The 22,444-nt window shown below is 39.4% G+C and overlaps 1 protein-coding gene across 1 annotated transcript in view; it reads left to right on the top strand.

The window, feature by feature from the left end:
- Positions 1-22,444, top strand: part of DNAH6 (dynein axonemal heavy chain 6) — a 307,800-nt gene that overhangs the window by 69,620 nt on the left and 215,736 nt on the right. Inside the window, exons 13-23 of the mRNA XM_060187710.1 lie at positions 698-850; positions 4,051-4,302; positions 5,265-5,393; positions 7,983-8,096; positions 10,646-10,789; positions 12,808-13,020; positions 14,080-14,172; positions 18,605-18,724; positions 19,625-19,805; positions 21,790-21,886; positions 22,208-22,427. Of these exons, the coding sequence (XP_060043693.1) occupies positions 698-850; positions 4,051-4,302; positions 5,265-5,393; positions 7,983-8,096; positions 10,646-10,789; positions 12,808-13,020; positions 14,080-14,172; positions 18,605-18,724; positions 19,625-19,805; positions 21,790-21,886; positions 22,208-22,427 (1,716 nt within the window). The remainder of the gene's footprint in view (positions 1-697; positions 851-4,050; positions 4,303-5,264; positions 5,394-7,982; positions 8,097-10,645; positions 10,790-12,807; positions 13,021-14,079; positions 14,173-18,604; positions 18,725-19,624; positions 19,806-21,789; positions 21,887-22,207; positions 22,428-22,444) is intronic.

Genomic DNA, 22,444 nt, shown 5'->3' with positions numbered 1-22,444 from the left:
CACTACGTCCTCTGTCATCCTTCTTGGATCTATATTCTCCCCACCCACCCACCCCAGAGTCTTTTACTTTGGTGCACTACACCAATTCTAGTTCAGGTTCTACTTCTGTTTTCTGATCTTGTTTTTCAACTTCTGCCTGAGAGTGAGATCATCCCATATTCATCCTACTGTTTCTGAGTTATTTCACTTAACATGAATTTTTCAAGGTCCATCCAAGATTGGCTGAAAACAGTACAATCACCATTTTTTATAGCTGAGTAGTATTCCATTGTATATATATACCACAACTTGCTCAGCCACTCATCTGTTGTTGGACACCTGAGTTGCTTCCAGGTTTTGGCTAGTACAAATTGTGCTGCCAAGAACATATGTGTACACAGATCTTTTTGGATGGGTGTATTGGGAATAAAGATCATTTTTTAAAAAATTTGAAAAAAAGGGAGAGATTAAAATGTTTAGGCAAACTGTTTAGCTGTCCTGTTTTCTTCTAAATGTGATCTTCAAATATTGCCATTCTTGTTGATTCTTTTGACTGGTATTGATTAATGCAAGAAAAAAAAGTCCCTTCATATATGCTCATGCTTCCAATATCTGATAGTTTAATAAATGTTCAACTAAAAAAATAAAATGTTCATATTTTATCCAAAATATGTAAGGCAGAAATGTTTATAATTCAAATTTTCTTCTTCTTTCCTAGGTGCTCAATGTCATGCTCCCTCGTTTAAGCAAGAAAAAAGTAGATGCTATTATCTCTGAGGCACAAGATGCAGAATATAAACTTGAGTTTGTTCCAACTACCACCATAGAATATGTTAGCAGTTTAGTGTTTCTTGATGAAATTCAGGAGAGGGTGAGCTGATTAACTTACATAACTCAGTATTATAGAATTTTGGACATAAGTTTATTCCCAGTACAGGAAGATGAAAAATATTATTGTACACACACTTCTTTTATTATTAATATTTACTTATAAAAAGGAAACACTGACAAAACCATAGGATTAGTGAGGTACAACTCCACACAGTTCCCACCACCAGAACTCCGTATCCCATCCCTTCCCTTAATAGCTTTCCTATTCTTTAACCCTCTAGGAGTATGGACCCAGAGTCTTTATGGGCTGCAGAAGGTGGAAGGTCTGGCTTCTGTAATTGCTTCCCCACTAAACATGGGCATTGACAGGTTGATCCATACTCCCAGCCTGTTTCTCTCTTTCCCTAGTAGGGTGGGGTTCGGGGGAACCGGAGCTCTAGGTACACATTGGTGGGGTTGTCTGTCCAGGGAAGTCTAGTTGGCATCATGCTAGCATCTGTAACCTGGTGGCTGAAAAAAGAGTTAACATATAAAGCCAAACAAGTTGTTGACTTAATCATGAACCTAAAGACTGGAATAGTGCAGATGAAGAGTTGGGGGGGTATCCATTCTGTAGATAGCTAGTAGGCATATTTTAGTTATATTCCAAAGGGCCTGTGGCTATACTAGTATTTTTTCCCCCTGAGTTTGAAATCTGATATGCAGGCATATCCAAGTTATTGTCTGGAGAGATGATGTCATGGCTGGAAAAAGGACCAGAAAGCTGGATCAGGAAAGAGAGTAGCTCCCTAATATGGGAAAGAGGTATAAATATTGTTGACTGTAAACCCCAGTGATTTGATCTGATCTTCTAATTTTTTAAGACACTAGAAACTTGCTTGAAAGTAACAAAAAAAATCACATAGTTTAGGAAAATCAGGCTTGTTCTAAACATGTAGGGATATCATCTGGAATCCAAAGGCTTGGATAGAACTTAGCCTATAGCTGGGAGTACGAATCGACCTGTCAATGCCCATGTTCAGTGGGGAAGCAATTACAGAAGCCAGACCTTCAACCTTCTGCATCCCACAATGATCTTGGGTCCATACTCCCAGAGGGTTAAAGAATAGGAAAGCTATCGGAGGGGATGGGATACAGAGGTCTGGTTGTGGGAATTATGCGAAGTTGTACCCCTCTTATCCTATGGTTTTGTCAATGTTTCCTTTTTATAAATAAAAAATTAAAAAAAAAAAAAAGAACGTAGCCTGTAAAAGAACAGGAACTGGGAACTAGAGCAATGTAGAAAAACTACAGAGAGCCCTATCTGCTTTTCATCTTTTCTCTCTAAATCATTGGTTCTCAAAGGTAGTACTCACATCACTCACCAATACAATCAGAGATTTTGTTAGAAATGTTTACTCTTGAGGGCCGGGCAGTAGAGCACTGAGTTAAGCACACATAGTGTGGAGCGCAAGGACTGGCTCAAGGATCCCAGTTTGAGCTTCCTGCTCTCCTATTTGCAGGGTGTTGCTTCACAAGCAGTGAAGCAGGTCTACAGGTGTCTATCTTTCTCTTCACCCTCTGTCTTCCCCTCCTCTCAATTTCTCTGTATCTTACCCAACAACAACAACAATGGAAAAAAGATGACCTCTAGGACCAGTGGATTCGTAGTGTAGGCACTGAGCCCCAGTGATAACTCCGGAGGCAAAAAAACAAACAAAAAAAGTGCTTACTCTCAGACCTCACTGAATATTGACTCAGGGTAGGGGACTTAGCAAATCTGTTTTAATAAGCTTTCCTATGTGATGTTGTTGCAAGCTAAAGGTTCAGAACCCTATTTTTCCCCACCAGAACAGTGTCTCTTGGATAAATGCCTACAAGTTCAGATATTATGACTGAGCATCTTCACATGACAGGTTGTGTCTAAAATCTTTAAAAATTGACACTACTTGATACAACTAAAGAATCAGAGAGAGAAGCAAAATACAGATATGTTTAAGGATAATACTACAGACTAGGTAATGTCTTACCCAGTAGTGCACACATTACCATGTGTAAAGACCTGAATTCTTTTTTAAAAAAATATATATTTTTATTGGGTAGAGACAGAAAAAAATTGAGATGGAAAGGGAGAGAGAGAGAGAGAGGAAGAAAGACAGATAGACACCTGCAGCCATTGGCTTGAACCTGGGACCTTGCCCACTGTAATGTATGTACTTAACCAGGTGTGCCGTCTCCTGGCCCCTAAGTACTCAGTTCAAAACCTCTTCCCACCTGTTGGGTAGAAGCTTCATAAGTGGTGCAGCAATGCTGCAGGTGTCTCTCAACTCTCTATATTTCTCTGTTTCTCAACCTCTATCAAAGACAAAGAGAAACAGGCCACCAGAAATGGTAGAGTCAGGTAGGCACCAATAACCCTGGTGACTAAAGAAAAAGGGATATGCTAATTGTGCTCCATTCCAAACAGCTTACCTCTAGGGCCTGTTTAGTAAAGATTAATATCACCAAGCCTGTTAATCCAATTTGACAGTGGTATTTAACACCTGCATATCAGATTTCAGGCTCAGGCAAAAACAAAAAACAAACAAACAAACAAAAAACCCACTAGTATAGCTACAGGCCCTTTGAAATATAACTAAAATATGCCTACTAGCTAGCTACAAAATGGAGGACTCCCAACACTTCACCTGCACTATTCCAGCCTTTAGGTCCATAATTTTCCAACAGTTTGTTTGGCTTCCTATATTAACTCTCTTTTCAGCCACCAGGTTCCAGATGCTAGCAGGATGCAACCAGACTTCCCTGGACAGACAACCCCACCAATGTGCCTTAGAGCTTTGCTTCCCCACATCCCTTCCCCACTAAGGAAAGAGAGAGACAGGATGGGAGTGTGGATCGGCCTGTCAATGCCCATGTTCAGAGGGGAAGCAATTATAGAAGCCAGACCTTTCACCTTCTGCATCCCACAATGACCTTCGGTCCATACGCCCAGAGGGTTAAAGAGTAGGAAAGCTATCAGGGGAGGGGTTGGTATATGGAGGTCTGGTGATGGGAATTGTGTGAAGCTGTACTCCTCTTATCCTATGGCTTTGTCAATGTTTCCTTTTTATAAATAAAAAATTTAAAAAAACCATAATCCTTACTTGCTGGCTATGCAAGGTGTGATGTTCATGGTACAAGAAGCTACCTCCTACTAACCACAACTTCAGGGACATAGTAGGACCCTGACATATTCAATGAACAGCCTCTGTTTCTATTTAGATTGAAAGCCTTGAAGATGAAGGGAATACAGTGGTTCAAATGTATAAGCTCATTGACCAGTATCAGGTTCCTACACCTCCTGAAGACTTTGCTGTTTTTGCAACTATGAAGCCCTCTATTATTGCTGTTCGGAATGCCATTGATAAGTCTGTGGGTGACAGAGAAACAAGAATTAAGCAATTCTGTCATCATTTGGGTAAAGATCTTGAAGATCTAAACAATGAAGTGAATGAAGTAATGCTACTAGCACAGGTAAGCTAAAATAGGATTTAAAAACAAATGTTAAGCCAGGTAGACACTGTAAATGGTGACATTAAAATTTACTACTCAAATCTTAAAGGAATTAGGGTTTTTGTTTTTTTCTCTAGGGTTATCGTTGGGACTCTGTGTCAGCATTACAAATTTACTGTGCCTGGTGGCTATTTTTTCCATTTTATTGGACAGAGAAAAATTGAGAGAGGAGGGGGAGATAGAAAGGGAGAAAGACAGACATCTGCAGCCCTGTTTCACTGCTTATGAAACATCCCCCTGCAGATGGGGAGCCAGGTACTCAAACCCAGATCCTTGTGTGAGTTCTTGCACTTGGTACTATGTGCACTTAGTTTTAAATTTAACTTCATTTTCCTACTGATGAAATGTTGGTTAACAGGATTGCTATTGCCACAAGGGTACATTTTCTCATTTTCTTAAGATGGCTATCAGTCCATTTTACCCTCCACCAAACCATTATCCTGTTCCATCGCAGAGGCTTAAGTCTCCCTTAGTGTTTTGCCCTTCCCTCTTCTGAGTCTCTAGATCTGCTTAGATAGACTACACAATTCATTGACAGCTGTGATAATTAGTGAGAACACAAGTTATTTCAATTTGAAATTCTACCTTTATCTCCTATACACAAATCTTAATTCAGTTAAAATCTGAATTGCCTACTGGGTAAGTTTTCCTCCCCTCCCACCTCTTGCACTAGAACAGAGCTTACATTTTCCCTTGGGCATAGGAGAAGATGCATCGAGTCCTCTCACTGTCCTCTGGACCACAGTGCTTTCAGTGCAGTTTGGCTGGACTGGGTATCACTGTCCCAGGCATGAATAGCAGCCATTTTAAAAATGTTTTTTAAAAATCAGAGTGAAATCAGAATTAACAGTGCTTATTAACAACTTTAGTGATCTCCATCAAAACGTAGGGATGACTTATCAACAACTATCTTAATTTTATAGGATCCACAGATTTTGGATATTTCTGCTGACCAAGACAAAGTAAAACAAATGTTGAATGATCTACAGTTAATTCTAGATGATCTTCAAAAGCGGGCATTTCAATATAAATCCTATCAGAAGAACTTTAAGGTAATGTCAGCTCTACACATCTGTTTTCTATACATGGGCGTAAAATGACACTGATGCCTCTGACTGTGAACTTTCAGTGTGTGGGTACCTGTGTGCTATTGATTGTGCTGGGACAGTCTGAAATAGAAGATATGTTGTATTTCCTGCTTTAAAAGTGTTTAAAGATCAGTACACATGAAAGACAAAAATTATCTTTATTATCAAAAGTAGTTATGATAAACTCAGAGACCAGGGACTATAGTTCCTGTGAGTTGTTTTTTTTTTTTTGTGGTCATTTAAAACTTCTTTATTCTTTCTTTTATTAACATTAATTTATTATTTATTTATTGCCTCCAGAGTTATCGCTGGGGCTTGGTGCCAGCACTATGAATCCACTACTCCTGGTGGCCATTTATTTTCCCATTTTATTGGACAGGACATAGAGAAATTGAGAGAAGAGTGGGAGATAGAAAGGGAGAGAGAAAGAGATACCTGCAGACCAGCTTCACTGCTTATAAAGCATCCCTATGTAGTTGGGGACCAGGGACTTGAACCTAGATCCTTGCACTTAACCAGGTGTGGTACCGCCCAGCCTCTATTCTTTCTTTTTTTAAATATTTATTTATTTCCTTTTTTTCCCTTGTTGTTTTATTATTGTAGTTATTATTGTTGATGTCGTCATTGTCAGATAGGACAGAGAGAAATGGAGAGAGGAGGGAAGGATAGAGAAGGGTAGAGAAAGACACCTGCAGACCTGCTTCACCACTTGTGAAGTGACGCCCAGGCAGGTGGAGAGCCGGGGGCTTGAACCAGGATCCTTATGCCAATCCTTGCACTTTGTGCCACCTGTGCTTAACCTGCTGCACTACCACCCAACTCCCTCTTTATTCTTTCTTAAGTAATGCTTAATCTTTTACACTCATGTATGTTGATTTCATGAATATGAACTGATTTGTTCTGACTTTACATGTTAGTCTGATGACATGAATCCAGAAGATAGATGGATTCCAAAGGATAGGATTAAAAAAGGTAAAAGATACACTTTAAAAGAGAGAAATGGGTAAGAGCTTTACCTGCTCTAAACAGACCAAAAAAAAAAATTAGAGAACCACCACCAACACAGAAAGTTTTCTTACTTTTCACAAAATCGTGGAGGATTTGTACATTGGCCTCACATGGGAATGCACCCATCTTTTTCAGAGCCCCAAAGGATGACCAGGAAATTATCTGAGGAATGTTCTACACCAGAGCCCAGGTTTTGGCAGAGAAATCTGCGAAACAGCGCTTTTAGCACTAGTCCTTTTGACACTTTACAGTAGTGACTTGTATAAAGCTTGATGTAGGAGGTTTGTAACATGAGAGAGCTAGGACTCTAAAATGTTCCCAAACTGAGTTACTTGAGCTTCAGTATAAGAAAATGTGCAGTGGGAAGGATGGTATGGAGGGAAAGATTTCTTTTTTTTAAAAAAAAAAAATTATTTTAATGAGAGATAAATACAAAGAGAAAGACACAGTGAAAGACCAGAGAACTGCTTAGCTCTGGCTTATGGTGGTTCTGGGGATTGAATCTGTGACTTCAGAGCCTCGGGCATGAAAGTCTTTTGCAGAACTGTTGTGCTGTCTCCCTAGCCCAAAATTTTTTCTTAATAAAAAGTTACAGTGTTTTGCAGAAAACTGAGGAAATTTTACACATGTATAAACAACTTTATTTATTGTAAAGCATTGATACTCTCACTAAAAATACATTTTTAAAAAAGCTATCATTAACTGATAGAATGGCAGAAAGAATAGCATTGCTTAAGCCAGAACTTGTATAGGACTGTGTTCCTCTGCTAACATATTGCATAGCTACATTTTACTACATTAGTTTTTTCCCCCTTATAATTATCTGAGATCCAACCTTTCTACTACAACTCCATCACTGAGGAATGATTAAAAGGGCTAACAAGTAGTAAAAAGCTAAGCTGCCCTCTCCAACATAAATCTCCCCAGCGTTTATACTACTGTACAAATATTATTTTCTATCATCTAAGTACATAATTTAAAAAATATATTTATTTGCTTATTGGATAGAGACAGCCAGAAATCAAGAGAAAAGGGGGTAATAGAGTGGGAGAGAGACAGAGAGATACCTGCAACCCTGCTTCACCACTCGCAAAACTTTCCTTCGGCAGGTGGGGAACTGGGGGTTCGAACCTGGGTCCATATGCAGTATAACATGTGTGCTCATCCGGGTGTGCCACTGCCTGACCCCTAAGTACATAATTCTTAAAGGAAATTAGTGTCTCTGAAGATCCATATATCTTATATGAAAGGCCAGATATGCATTTGATGCATTTGGATCTGTGATCCACTCGAGGAAGAATGCCTGTGATACTCTTGTTAACATTCATTTTTGGAAGAACCTTAGTTTTAAGTAAATATAAAGAGTTATATTTTATCACTCAATTGGAAATTTGAATATGCATGGAGTTTTGTCTTTTTCATTGGCTTCTGTTTCTCCCTGTCTTTCTAATTTGGACCAACTAGTTACTATATGTAGCATTGTATACAGACAGATGTTTATATCTGAAAACTAAATTGTGCATTCTGATTACTGTATTTTTAAAGGTGGAAGTGTCCAAGTTTGATGCGTTGGAAGAAGTTAGTGCTGAACTGAAGCTCAAACAGTTACTTTGGGATTCTTTATCTGAATGGGATCAACTCCAACAAGAATGGTTAAAGGTATAAAAAGTCTTTCATTTATTAAACCATTTTTGGATTAGAGAAGCTTAAAAATTCAAGAAAATAATTTATACTGGTATATTTTTAATTTCAGGGAAATATTTAGTATTGCAATTTTATAGAAATTATTGGGGCTGGGGAGACAGTATAATGCAAAAGACTTTCATGCCTGATGCTCTGAAGTCCCAGGTTCAAATCCCAACACTACCATAGCCAGAGCTGAGCATCTTCTTGGTCTTTCTCTCTGTTTGTAGCTCTTTCACTAAATAAATAAAATATGTTAAAAATAAAATAAGTTATCAACTTTAAAAATGAAATTTACAAATTTTATATTGCCTTCAAGTCATATGAACATATGTCAGTTATGTGACTATATAACCAAGAAATGTATTGACAGATGTATATTATTCTGGTAAAACAGAATATAATATATTTTTGATTGCTGAGTACTACTCCGTTGAATATGTCTCATAACTTCTTTTTTTCTAATTTTTTAAATTTATTGGATAGAGACAGCCAGAAACTGAGAGGTAAGGGGTGACAGAGAGAGAGGGAGACAGAGAGACACCTGCAACACAGCTTCACCACTTGCAAAGATTTCCCCCTGCAAGTGGGGACCAGGGGTTTGAATCTGGGTCCTTGTGCATTGAAACATATGCGCTCAACCAGGTACACCACCCCAGCCCCTCTAATTTTTTATTAGATAGGGCAGAGAGAAATTGAGAGAGGACAGGGAGATAGAGGGAGAGAAAGAAAGATGCCTGCAGACTTGCTTCATGGCTTGTAAAGTGGACCCCCTACAGGTGGGGAGCAGGGCTTTAACTTCAGGTCCTTGTGCTTGGTGATTTGTGTGCTTAATTGGTCCTCAAACAAAGGGACAGGACAAACATATAGGGAGTGCAGGCTTGAGAGCAAAAAGCATCATTACAGAAACAGGCAGCACAGTTAAGGAGGTGGGACTTGTACCCATTGTTCAGGGACTGGTTGCCTTAGTTACTGTTATCTTTGTTGCATAACTGTGTCTGGGAAAGTTTAGCCTTAGCATAAGATACACTGGGGGCAGAGGGTACCTTCTAGGAGGGCAGAAGCTAGCCAGCGTTACAAGCAATTAAAGACAAAATACGGCAGTAATCTTGGTTATTATAGATACAGGTTGGCACATTTGCTTTTTCTTTGTCAAACATCTTACTTTCTTGGCCCTCTGCTTTGTGTTGCGGCCTTCTCAATAAATGTTCAGTCTGACCTTCATCTCAATTTTGTTTCCACTTACTTCCACTTTTACACAAACATCTTCTCTGTCTCAAAGTTTCTACAAGTATTCAGTCTTCCTACACATACTTAACCCTTTTGTTCTCAGTTATTCTGTTCTGTGTTGAGGCCTTCTTACAAACACACCACAGTCATATTATAAGCACATATTCTGAGACTAAAATTTTGGAAATTCTATATCATAACCATTATGCTATCTACTCCCACTCATCTCTACTTATTTTGATAATCACCTCCAGTTCCATCCATTTTGTCCTAAAGGAAACCATATCATCTTCTTTGATGGCAGAGTAGTATTCCATGGAATGAATATATATCCCATAACTTCTTTATCCAGCCATCTGTCCATGGGAATTTAAGTTTTTCTATACTTTGGCACTTGTGCATAATTCAATAAACATGGGAGTACATATATCCCTTCAAGTTAGTGTTTTCATGTCATTTGGATAAATGCCTAAGATTGATATTGTTGATTCATAAGGTATTTCCATTTTCATTTAAGGACTCTCCATACTGTTTCTCATAGGGACGATACCAGTTTGTATTACCAAAAGCAATGTAACAGGGTTCCTCTCCCCCCACATCCTCACCTATACTTACGATTTCCTGTTTTGCTGGTGTGAGGTGGAATCTCAGTGTAGTTTAATTTGTATTTGTCTGATTATAAATGGAGTATTTCCTCATATTTCTGTGGTCCATGTGTATTTCTATTAGAAAGCAGTCCATTCGTATCTTTTGCCCTTTTTTATTGGGTTGTTGCATTTCTTTCTTTTTTTTTTTTATTTAAGAAAGGATTAATTAACAAAACCAGAGGGTAGGAGGGGTACAATTCCACACAATTCCCACCACCCAATCTCCATTTCCCACCCCCTCCCCTGATAGCTTTCCCATTCTCTATCCCTCTGGGAGCATGGACCCAGGGTCATTGTGGGTTGCAGAAAATAGATGCATTTCTTTTCATTAAGTGATGAGTTATTTATAGATGTTTGATATTAGCTGATTATCAGATATGTGGCATGCAGATATCTTCTCCTAGTTGCTGTGTTGCCTCTTTATACTTATGGAGTTGCCTTTCAGTGTGTAGAATCTTTTTAATCTGACATAGTTCTGTTTATTTACTCTTGTTTTAATTTCATTTGCCCATGGGACTAGGTCTCCAAATACATCTTTGATGTTGCAATTTAATTACTAGGAAAATCTGAGTATAGTACAATGTTTACTGTTTATACTTGCCTTTTATCTTGACTTCTTTTTTTTTTTTTTTGTTCTAATCCCTATAGTCCAGATTTGACTGCTTGGATCCAGAACTCCTGAACAGTCAGGTTTCTAAATATGCCAAATTTGTAACTCAGTTGGAAAAAGGCTTGCCACCCAATAGTGTAGTGCCACAGCTAAAAAGTAAGGTGGAAAAAATGAAAGAAAAGGTAAGTGTAGTCAAAATTATTTCAACATTCCAAGTTAATCAGTGTTAGAAAGACCAAAGTCAGGAATCCTTCTCTGTTGAAATTAGTCAACATTGCAGACATAGGAGAAAGAACAGACTAATTCAAGTTCTGCATAGGCATATGTTACATCCTTTCTTCCACTGTCCAGATCATGTCATAGAATATCTTGGTTGGCAGCATTCAGTGTAACCTTCTCATGTAGTAGGCAATTGGTGCCAGGATGGGCTGTGAAAATACTGATCTGCACACAGCACTCAAGTACTCAAGTCAGGCTGGTGTGGCCTTGTCCATCTGTACCACTGCTCCATGGATGGATGGATGGATGGATGGATGAATGGTTGAATGGATGGACAAAAGATAACAGAAAAACGTGTACTGAAAATTCTAAGTAACTTGAAATCACAGCATTTCAAGATAGCTGAGTCTCATTTTACTTGATTTTGATGCTCTATGATATTTTCTTTTTTTATTATCTTTATTCATTGGATAGAGACAGCCAGAAATCAAGAGGGAAGGGGGTGATAGAGAGGGAGAGAGACAGAGAGACACCTGTAGCCCTGCTTTACCACTTGTAAGCTTTCCCCCTGCAGGTGGGGACCAGGGGCTCAAACCCGGGTCCTTGTGCATTATAATACATGCGCTTAACCAGGTGCGCCACCACCTGGCCCCTATATTTTCTTTGTTTTTACCAGAGCACTGCTCAGCTTTGGCTTATAGTAGTGCTGGGGACTGAACTTGGGATGTCAGAGCCTCAGGCATGAGAGTCTCTTTGTTGATACATTCACATTTAATATTACTTCTCCTTGGAGAACTGATGCTTTTTTTTTTATGAATTGTACCTCTTTATTGTCTTTAAGATCACCTTCACAGGTCTTTTATTTTTCATTTTTTTATTATCTTTACTTATTGAATAGAGATAGAAATTGAAAGGGGAGGGGGGATAGAGAGGGAGAGAGACCCAAACCCTTGCACATTGTAACATGTATGCTCAACTGGGTGCACCACCACCTGGCCCTTCATCTTCACTGGTCTTCTTGCCTCTCCTCCAGCTCTAGTAATGAGCCCAGAGTGTATTTTTGTCCCTCTCCCCCCCAAGGTAGGGTTGCTCCTCCCCCCATTCTGTTTCTCCAGACACGTGCAAATTCATGCAAAGAGTTCTCTCCATGATCTAATGTGACAGTTTTTTGATGATCTTTTCCTTGCACAGTAAGTTTTTTCCAGATGGAAACTAAAAAAAGATGAGTTAAAATTACAGTAGCGACTGCTCCTGCCCTCCCCAAGCTGATGTCATATATAAAGGCTTTCTTAGGGTTTTTCACAGTCTTTTCTTTCAGCATCTCTACATTTGTTTCCCACTGGGTTTGCACTCCCTTGTGACACCTTATACTCACTCAGTATACTGCCAGTCTGTGGCAGTTCATGTTTAAAATATAGCTGAGCGATCTAATTGTTAGCTTAATCGGCAACAGAAGGTATCTGTCCTTGGTAAGCAAATTCTCAAGTCATATTGGCTATGGATAAACACATGATTAGGGGGCCAGGCAGTGTTGCACCTGCTTAAGCACTCACATTACAGTATGCAAAGACCCAGGTTTGAGCTCCTGGCCCCCACCTGCAAGGGAAAAACTTTGTGAGTGGTGAAGCAGGGCTACAAGTGTCACTTTGTCTCCTTCCTTCTTCATCTCCCTCTACCCTTTCAGTTTCTCTCTGTGTCTATCCCATAATAAATAAGTAAAAATACACTTGAAAAAAAAAAGAGCAAGAAATGTGATTACTGTGCTCTCCCCAAATTTTGGATTAGTTGGTTGTCTTGCTATCTCAGTTTGCTCTTGTTTAATACAAGTCATTAATTTGTAATCTGTCCAAATTTATTGTTGTTGTGAAAGTATAAATGATGGGATTTCCCCCCTCCTACTTTTTTACACCACCAATTTGAAGTTGGAAGTCTTGAACTATATCTTTGAGGTAAGAAGTCTCTGAAAGTGTGTGTTTTCCAGCTTCCCGTTGTCATTGACTTGAGGAACCCAACTCTGAAGGCTCGACACTGGGTTGCTATTGAACAAACAGTTGATGCTACCCTAACAGATCTTGAAAGTCCACTAACCTTGGAGAGACTCTCTGAGTTGCATGTTTTTGATTTTGGCCAAGAAATTCAGGACATTTCTGGACAAGCTTCTGGAGAAGCTGCCCTAGAAGTAATTCTTAAAAAGGTAAATCTGAAACAGGTAGTCTGAAAATCAGTGTAAAGGTTTTCATAAGTAGTTTAAATATTATCAGCTTTTGTTTTACATAGATGAAATTTTTTAAATACTGTGGATTTCTTTTCCTTTTTTAAAATTATTTTTGTTTAATTATTACTGGATAGAGATAGAGAAAAACTGAGAGGGCAACAGGGATAGAGCGGGAGAGAGACAGAGAGACTACCTGCAGCCCTGCTTCACCACTTATGAAGCTTTCCCCCTGCAGGTGGGGAGCAGCAGCATGAACCCAGGCCCTTGTGCACTGTAGTGTGTGTGTGCTTAATCAGGTGCATTACTGCTGGCCTCCTCAGATGAATTTTCAGCATTTCAGTTTTTATATTCATTTTTCATTTTGTTGTTTCCGTACATTTATCAATTACTAGCTCCATAAATACCTTCTTCCTACTCAACTTATAGACAAATGGAAACTTGTCGGCAGAGTTGGAATTTGCATGCTTATATTAAGAACCACATATCAAAGTATATCTTTTATAGCAAACTACATTATTTTCACACTACCAGAAACGACTATGAGATGCTTAAAAAGATATTTAAAATAATCCCTACTCATGATATCTAACTCACTTACCTTAAAAGTGTGTAATACAGTACATCTGTATTGGAATAATTTTTGTTTTAGTTAATACATAAAGTGGTAAATAATACACATTAAAGGTTTACATTCACATTTACTAATTTTAGCCAGTAAAGTGAAGCAAGTAAGATTCATCTTAACTGAGAAAAACATTTTTTTTTGTATTTTATAAAAACAACAAAAAAAGGGGAGGGTGGGATAATTGTGGAATTTCAGGTTTGAGGAGATATAATGGTTATGCAAAACACTTTCATGCCTGAGGATCTGAGGTTCCAGGTTCAATCTCACCACTATAAATCAGAGCTGAGCAGTGCTCTAGTTAAAAATAAATAAATAAAAACAGGCAATTGTGAATTTTCACTTTCATTCCACATCAATCTACTGAGTAACTAAACATAAATAAATCTAGTTATCCTCTTTGAATTGTTTCAAAGGTGGAGGACTCTTGGAAAACAACCGAGTTTGTCGTTCTTCCTCATCGTGACTCCAAAGATGTATTTATTCTAGGTGGCACAGATGACATACAGGTGGGTAACTGGCTTGTTGAAGTGTCATTTCATTTTAAAAATATTTATTTATAACAGAGAGAAATTGATAGGGAAAGGGAAGATAGAGAGGTAGAGAAACAGAGACACCTGCAGCCTTGACTCAACACTTGTGATGCTTCCCCTTTGCAGATGGGGTATGGGGGCTTCAACCTAGGTCCTCGGTGCATGGTAACACGTGCACTCAACTAGGTGTGCCACCACCCGACCACATAATCTTCAGATAGAATTTGAGCGAGAGCTCAAGTTAATAGAGCACCAGCTTGCATTCCAAAGACTCCAGAGGCCACAGATTCAGCCCCTGGCATTATGTATACTAAAGCTAAATGAAAAATAAAAGCAGCAGGGGCTGGGGAAATGGCTATGCAAAAATGCTATGTAAAAAGACTTTCATACCTGAGGCTCTGAGGGCCCTAGTTCAATCCCCAAAACCACAACAAGCCAAAGCTAGGTAGTGCTCTGGTATCTCTCTCTTTCTCTATCTCATTAAAAATAAATAAATAGGGAGTCGTGCAGTAGCGCAGTGGGTTAAGCGCACGTGGAGCAAAGCGCAAGGACCTGCATAAAGATCCCAGTTTGAGCCCTCAGCTCCCCACCTGCCTGGGAGTCACTTCATAGGTGGTAAAGCAGGTCTGCAAGTGTCTGTCTTTCTCTCCCCCTTTCTGTTTTCCCCTCCTCTCTCCATTTCTCTCTGTCCTGTCTTAACAACAACGATATCAATAGCAATAATAACCCCCAAAACAATGAAAAACAAAGGCAACAAAAGGGGAAATAAATATTTTTTAAATATTTAATTAATATTTTTAAAAAGCAACAGAGAGCAATGAAGTCACACAGCTGTGAGGTCTTGTCTGTGCAAATTAATTAACTGATTATTTTTAAAATTTTTTTATTTATAAAAAGGAAACATTGACAAAACCATAGGATAAGAGAGGTACAGCTTCACACAGTTCCCACCACCAGACCTTCATATACCAACCCCTCCCCTGATAGCTTTCCTACTCTTTAACCCTCTGGGAGTATGGACCCAATATCCTTGTGGAATGCAGAAAGTTGAAGGTCTGGTTTCTGTAATTGCTTCCCAGCTGAACATGAGCATTGACAGGTCGATCCATACTCCCATCCTGTCTTTCTCTTTCCCTAGTGGGGATGGGCAAGCAGAGCTCCAAGGCACATTTGTGGGGTTGCCTGTCCAGGGAAGTCTGGTCGTATCCTGCTAGCATCTGGGAACCTGGTGGCTGAAAAGAGAGTTAACATACAAAGCCAAACAAATTGTTGAACAATCATGGACCTAAAGGCTGGAATAGTGCAGATGAAGTGTTCGGGGGTCCTCCATTTTGTAGCTAGCTAGTAGGCATATTTTAGTTATATTTCAAAGGGCCTGTAGCTATACTAGTGTTTTTTTTTTTTTTTTTTTTTTTTGCCTGAGCCTGAAATCTGATATGCAGGTGGACCATAATTATTGTCTGGGGAGATGATGTCATGGCTGGGAAAAGGACCAGAAAGCTGGATCAGGGAAGAGAGTAGCTCTCTAATATGGGAAAGGGATATTAATATTGTTTACTGTAAACCCCATCAATTTTTTGTGATCTGGGGCCCATAATTAGCTTAGGAGCCTGTGTGACTGACCTCTACATCCCTCTAGATCTGAGCTCACATTCTGTGAATTTTTTAAATGTGAAACTTCAAGTACAGCCTCAATGTAACTTTCATGGCATCCCTGCTGCCATCGTGAAAGTTTCAGTTATGCAGAGGGGCTGGCATAAGTGACAGCAGTTACATAGCTTCCTACCAAATAGCCAGATATATATGTGAGGTGCTGCTACTGGACTCTTCCTAGTGTCCCTCTATAGGTCCTCTAGTGATCTCCACTAACAAGATTACTTCCTCTGGGCCCTGCTGTGTCTTGGGAATGGTCATGACACTCATTTAAACAAGTATCAGAAAGAGGGCAGGGAGGTGCTTTCTCTCTCTCCCTCTCTCTCTCTCTCTATATATATATATATATATATATATATATATATATATATATATATTTCTGTGCTTATTACACTTTTATTATTGTCATCCAAGGTGTGTTTCAGGTTGCAGTATTTGTGCACACCCCCAAATCAATCTAAAACCCTCATTTCTAGGCTGTCTACTGTGTTTGAGGCATAGAAGATACAAGTCATTTACATGAGGCAAAGAAAAATGAGAGATCATTTTATGTTTATAACACTTAGAAACTAAAGTCACTTGAGCTATTTGAGTTTAGAATAGAGTATGGATAGATCTGTCAATACCCATGTTCAGTGGGGAAGCAATTACAGAAGCCAGACCTTCAACCTTCTGCATCTCACAATGACCTTGGGTTCATACTCCCAGAGGGATAAAGAATAGGAAAGCTATCAAGGGACGGGATGGGATACAGAGTTCTGGTGGTGGGAATTGTGTGGAGTTGTACCCCTCTTATCCTATGGTTTTTTCAATGTTTCCTTTTTGTAAAAAAAAAAAAAAAAGTAGAGGGCTCCTTCTATAGGTGTACTTAGATCAAAACTGGAGATCAAATGGCTTTGGAGGTGTGGGTTGGAAGAGGAAGAACAGATGTTACAGTGAGCAGTTGATGGGAGAACAGACTCATGTGAAAACCATCAATTTAAGGTTCAGTGGGGCCAGGTGATGGGACTTCTGCTCTCAGTTAATTTATAATTAAACAGAGCATTGAAATCCTTTGTTTATATTTTTTATATTTTTAAATAATTATTTCATAGGGAAGAGATGCCAGATTATGCAATGTCAGCCCACTGCATGCTGTTCTGCACTCTACCAGCTGAGTCACACACGCACACATGCACATGCACACACGCAAACACAAACACACCATAGCCACAGTTAAAACCCTCTAGATCAACAAGCACATTATTAAAAAGTGCTCGGCAGTGGTATACCCAGTGAACACACACATTAGAGTATGCAAGGACCTGATCTGAGCGTCACTCCCCTGCTCCCCACCTGCAGAGGGGAAGCTTCACAATTGGTGAAGCAGGTCTGCAGGTATCTGATTCTCTCTTCCTCTCTATCTTCCCCTCCCCTCTCAATTTCTCTCTATCCTATCAAGTATAATAGAAAGAAAAAAAAGAAAAAATGCCTTTGGGAGTAGTGGATTTGTACTGAGCCCCAGTGAAAACCCTGGTGACAGTATAAAAAGAAAAAAGGTAAAAATGCATGGTGTCCTCTGAGATAAGGGGAGGAGGTAAAATAAAATATTCTGAAATCATGGAAAGCTTGATATGTGTGAGTTCAACTTCCCTCTTCCTTTTTTTAAATTTTTAGTTCTATTTATTTATTCCCTTTTGTTGCCCTTGTTGTTTTATTGTTGTAGTTATTATTGTCGTTGATGCCATCATTGTTGGATAGGACAGAGAGAAATGGAGAGGGGAGGGGAAAACAGAGAGGGGAGAGAGAGACAGATACCTGCAGACCTGCTTCACCATCTGTGAAGCTACTCCCCTGCAGTTGGGGAGCTGGGAGCTTGAACCAGGATCCTCAGACCAGTTATTGCACTTTGCAACACCTGTGCTTAACCTGCTGTGCTACCACCTGACTTGCAACTTCCCTCTTCCTAAAGAAAACTGAGGGACAGTGATGCTTCCCTGGAAAGAGAAGACAATTGGTTTTTGCAAGTTTGAATACTTTGAGAAATAAGAACTTGGATGGTCAAGTAGTGTGAAGAAGGTATGAGAGACCTAGAAAGAGGAGAAAGGAGAGTCTTGAACTAAATAAAAACTAGTGCCACTTACTAATAATTACGGGGGGAAAAAACCCAGTCTCTGGCTATCAGAAACCTCTTGGTGTCCTTTGAGAGTCCATCAGAATGGGCTGTAAGAGTGAGGAAGATGAGGAAGGACAAATGGATGGATAGCACTGTAGGTGGGTCATTCAAAAAGGATAGTCTTCAGTGGACTCTCAGAATTAAATATCTAAAGTTAGGTTTGCATGCTTAAACACATGATATTCCATGTATGTTTTTCTCCTTTTTATTTTTTTTAATTTTTTAAAAATTATCCTTACTTATTGGATAGAGACAGCCAGAAATTGAGAGGAAGGGGTACATACGGAGAAAGACAGAGATACCTGCAGCCCTGCTTCACCACTCTCAAAGCTTTCCCCCTGAAAATGGGGATGAGGGCTCAAACCTGGGCCCTTTAGCATTGTAATATGCATGCAACCAGGTATGCCACCACCCACCCCTCCAATTATTATTTATTATTAATTAACTAATTAATTAATTATTTTACCAGAGCAATGCTCAGCTCAGGTTTATGGAGGTGCATGGGGATTGAACATTGGACTTTGGAGCCTCAGGCAGGAAAGTCTGTTTGCATATCAATTATGTTATCTTCCCCCACTTTTTTTCCTCTTTTCTTTAAAGGTTCTTCTTGATGACAGCACCATCAACATTGCTACTATTGCCTCATCTCGTTATGTGGGCCCATTGAAAAGTAGAGTTGATGACTGGCAGAAACAGCTTGCTTTATTTAATCAAACACTGGTGAGTAGGGATAATTTCAACTCATAAACTCAGGATTGAAGAGTCATAAAAACTTGGAAACAATTTGTTTGAAACTTGGACTGGTTATGGTGCATTGCACAAAAGCAAAGGACTATAGGAAAGGAGGAAGAGGGAAGTATGGAAGGGCAACGGGGTCCTCATATATGGTGAGGGGGAAAGGACCTACTTTGGGGGAGAGAGTGTCCTGCAAACACCTACTATGAGGAAGATTTCTTTTTTTTAAGTCTTTTTATTTATTTATTATTAGATAGAGACAAAGAGAAATTGAGAGGGGAGTGAGAGACAGAGAGATACCTGCAGCCCTACTTTACCACTCGTGAAGCTTTCCCTCTGCAGATAAGGGCCAGGGACTTGAACGCAGATCTTTTTGCACTGTAATGTGTGTGCTGAACCAGGTACACCACTGCCTGGCCCCCAACTCTAGGATTTCTTTAAGTCAGTTTCTTGCCTTCCCCTAGAATCTCTCCTCCAAGCATTTTAGTCCTCTTCTCATGAATTCATTCTGGTCACCATATAGTAGACTTGTTATTACTCTACACAGTGCAAAGCAGCTTGAAATCAGAACAAAGTCATATATGCTTTAAGATGATATCATTTTAGGGTGGGGGTAGATAGCATAAAGGTTATGCAAAGAAACTCTCATGCCTGAGGCTCTGAAGTCCCAGGTTCAATCCCTGTGCCACCATAAACCAGAGCTGAGCAGTGCTCTGGTAAAAAATAAATAAACAAATAAATTATATATATATATGTCATCTGAAAGAACTTCTGAGAAAGAAGTTTTCCCAGAAGATTAGGGAATCTGTATATAACCATTTTTAGTATAATCACATGTTTTTTGTTTGAAGTTTAAATTTTTACAATGTCCCTATTTTCTCTCAGGAAGAATGGCTGAATTGTCAGAGAGACTGGCTTTACCTAGAAAGTATTTTTAGTGCTCCAGATATACAGAGACAATTGCCTGCAGAGGCCAAGATGTTCCTTCAAGTGGATAAGTCATGGAAAGAAATCATGAGGAAAGTGAACCGATTGCCTAATGCTCTTCGAGCAGCTACTCAACCAGGTATATATATATTTTTTTTAAAGGGGGGGGGTGCAGGCAGTAGTGCAGTGGGCTAAGTGCACACAGAGCAAAGTACAAGGACCAATGCAGGGATCCCGGTTTGAGCCCCCGGCTCCCCACCTACAGGAGGGTCACTTCACAAGCAGTAAAGCAGATATACAGTTGTTTATCTTTCTCTCCCCCTTCCTCTCTCTTCACTTCCTCTCTTAGTTTCTCTCTGTCCTACCAACAACAATAACAACAAGGGCAACAAAATGGGGAAAATGGCCTCCAAGACCAGTGGATTCGTAGTGCAGACACTAAGCCCCAATGATAAGCCTGGAGGTAAAAAAAAAAAAAAAAAAAAAAAAAGACACACTTTAAATACATAAAAGCAGGAGGCCAGGCAGTGGCTTAGTAAAGTGCACATTGTTCAAGGACCTGTGCAAGGATCTGGGCCTGAGCCCCAGCTGTAGGGGGGTAGGGGGGATGCTTCACAAGTGGTAAAGCAGGTCTAAAGGTATCTATCTTTCTCTGTCCCTGTCTCCCCTCCTCTCTCAATTTCTCTCTGTCCTATCCAAAAAAAAAAAGAAAAAATGGATGTCAGGAGCAGTGGATTTGTAGTGACAGCACTGAGTCCCAACAATAGCCCTGGAAGCACAGAAAAAACCATTTAAATCATATAAAATGCTTATTATTTATAATGTCCAAATAGCATGGTACACTCAAACCCATAATTCTTATCAGCATGGAATATCAGGAATATTTGTAATGCATTTAACATTTTTGCTAAGCAGTATAAATTGAACACAATATTTGTTATTATAGTTGTTATCTCTTGGTTAATACTTTTAGCTTGTACAAACCTTCTTTTTGCTGTTTTTGCTGTTAACATGGGCATGCTACCAAGGAGTTTCAGCATTACTTTCATATAACAACTTCTACTCCAAAACATATTTATCTCCAGTGGACTCAGTCTGTAAACTCTCACAGAATTACTGTCATAGAACTGCTATACCTTAAAAACCAGTTTAAAACATGACCACATGGGTGCAGTCAAATCTCAGTGCTGACATGTTTGAGTAAGTTCTGTTTCCTGCGTGCAGAATCAAAGTCTTTGAGGTGCATATTTGAGATGAAAGAACTTGAAGCTTTGTAGCAAAGGTTCCCCAAGTTTGCATGTTGTTTTCCAAATGGCACCCCAGGAGCTATCTTGTAAATACTCCAGGGAGCTTCCCTGACAAGAAGAGGCAACCCACTCATCTGTAAGCTCTTTGTCCAAATGTTACATGAACTAACGGGGGAAAAATACTCTATGTGTACAGTGTTCCTTGAAAGTGATTTTCAACTTGAGTGTATGGATACCTCCACACACCAATAGACAGATCCCAGATACCAGCAGGTAGAGGTATCTGGGGATTCATTTCAACTCAAGTCAGTTCTGACAGTCTTCCCAAAGATGATGTCAGATCCTATGATTCAGCCTTCTTCAGTACAATCTCCAGTTCAGATAATATTTTGAGACTTCAAGCACCCTGGTGAAATTTTCCCCTGCGGGGGTGGGGGGTGGGGGAGGGGACTGGGGGACTTGAACCCAAGTCTCTGGCATGGTAACATGCTCTCAATCAAACAGACCACCACCTGGCCCCAATAGCTAGCATTCTTAGCCAGTGCCTGTCCCTCATTTTAATTTATTAGACCATTTTATCACTAAATAAAATGAAATCTTTTAAAATGTTAGTATGTTTGCCTGGGTAGATGTGAAGAGGTGGTACACCAGACTTTCATTGCCAAGGCCCCAGAGGTTAGTGGTTTAATCCCAGCATTACCATATGCTAGAAGTAAGCAGTGCTCTGGTTTCTCTTTCTCTCTCCATTTGAGATACATTCACAGACTCATAATTTATTTTTTCTGAAAAATAGATTGTTAATATATTTTCCATCTACTTGAAATGATAGTCTCTGTTTGAACACAACTTTATCAGTACCTTTTGTTCAATGAACAGGTCTTTTGGAAACATTTCAGAATAATAATGCCTTACTCGACCAAATCCAGAAATGCTTAGAAGCATATTTAGAATCAAAAAGAGTCATCTTTCCAAGGTAAGTTTATAATGCAACTGATAATTTTATGTTAACATTGTACTTACTTATCCCCCATTTTTATTAATGACTTAATAGTAGTTTGCAAGATTATCAGATTGCAAAGGTAATGTTCCACAATGTACCCTCCACATCTGCACAAAATTTCACAGCGGTCATATTTAGGGATATGTGGCCTCACCAGAAGAAGCATCAAATAGACTAGATGGCCAGGAAATCAGTAGATGGGAAGGACAAGTAGTTAGAGGATTTATCTTTGATGCCTGTATAAGACTTTGTTTCACTCTCAAATTACAGTCTGATTATTCTTCCTTAATCCAGATTTTACTTCTTATCAAATGATGAACTTCTGGAGATCCTGGCTCAGACACGAAATCCCCAAGCTGTGCAGCCTCATCTACGAAAATGCTTTGACTCCATTTCAAAGCTTGAATTTGCTCTCATAGTGTCCACTGAAGGGAAAATTCCTGGTATTGAGTCAGAGCCAGAAAAGATCTTTACAAATGATATTTTAGCAATGATATCACCAGAGGGAGAAAAGGTAAGGTGCTTTGGTTT

Source organism: Erinaceus europaeus, chromosome 3 (genome assembly GCF_950295315.1).
Source record: "Erinaceus europaeus chromosome 3, mEriEur2.1, whole genome shotgun sequence".
Taxonomy (NCBI): Eukaryota; Metazoa; Chordata; class Mammalia; order Eulipotyphla; family Erinaceidae; genus Erinaceus; species Erinaceus europaeus.
Note: the sequence above shows the minus strand (reverse complement) of the source record. Positions and strands in the feature narration are given on the sequence as shown.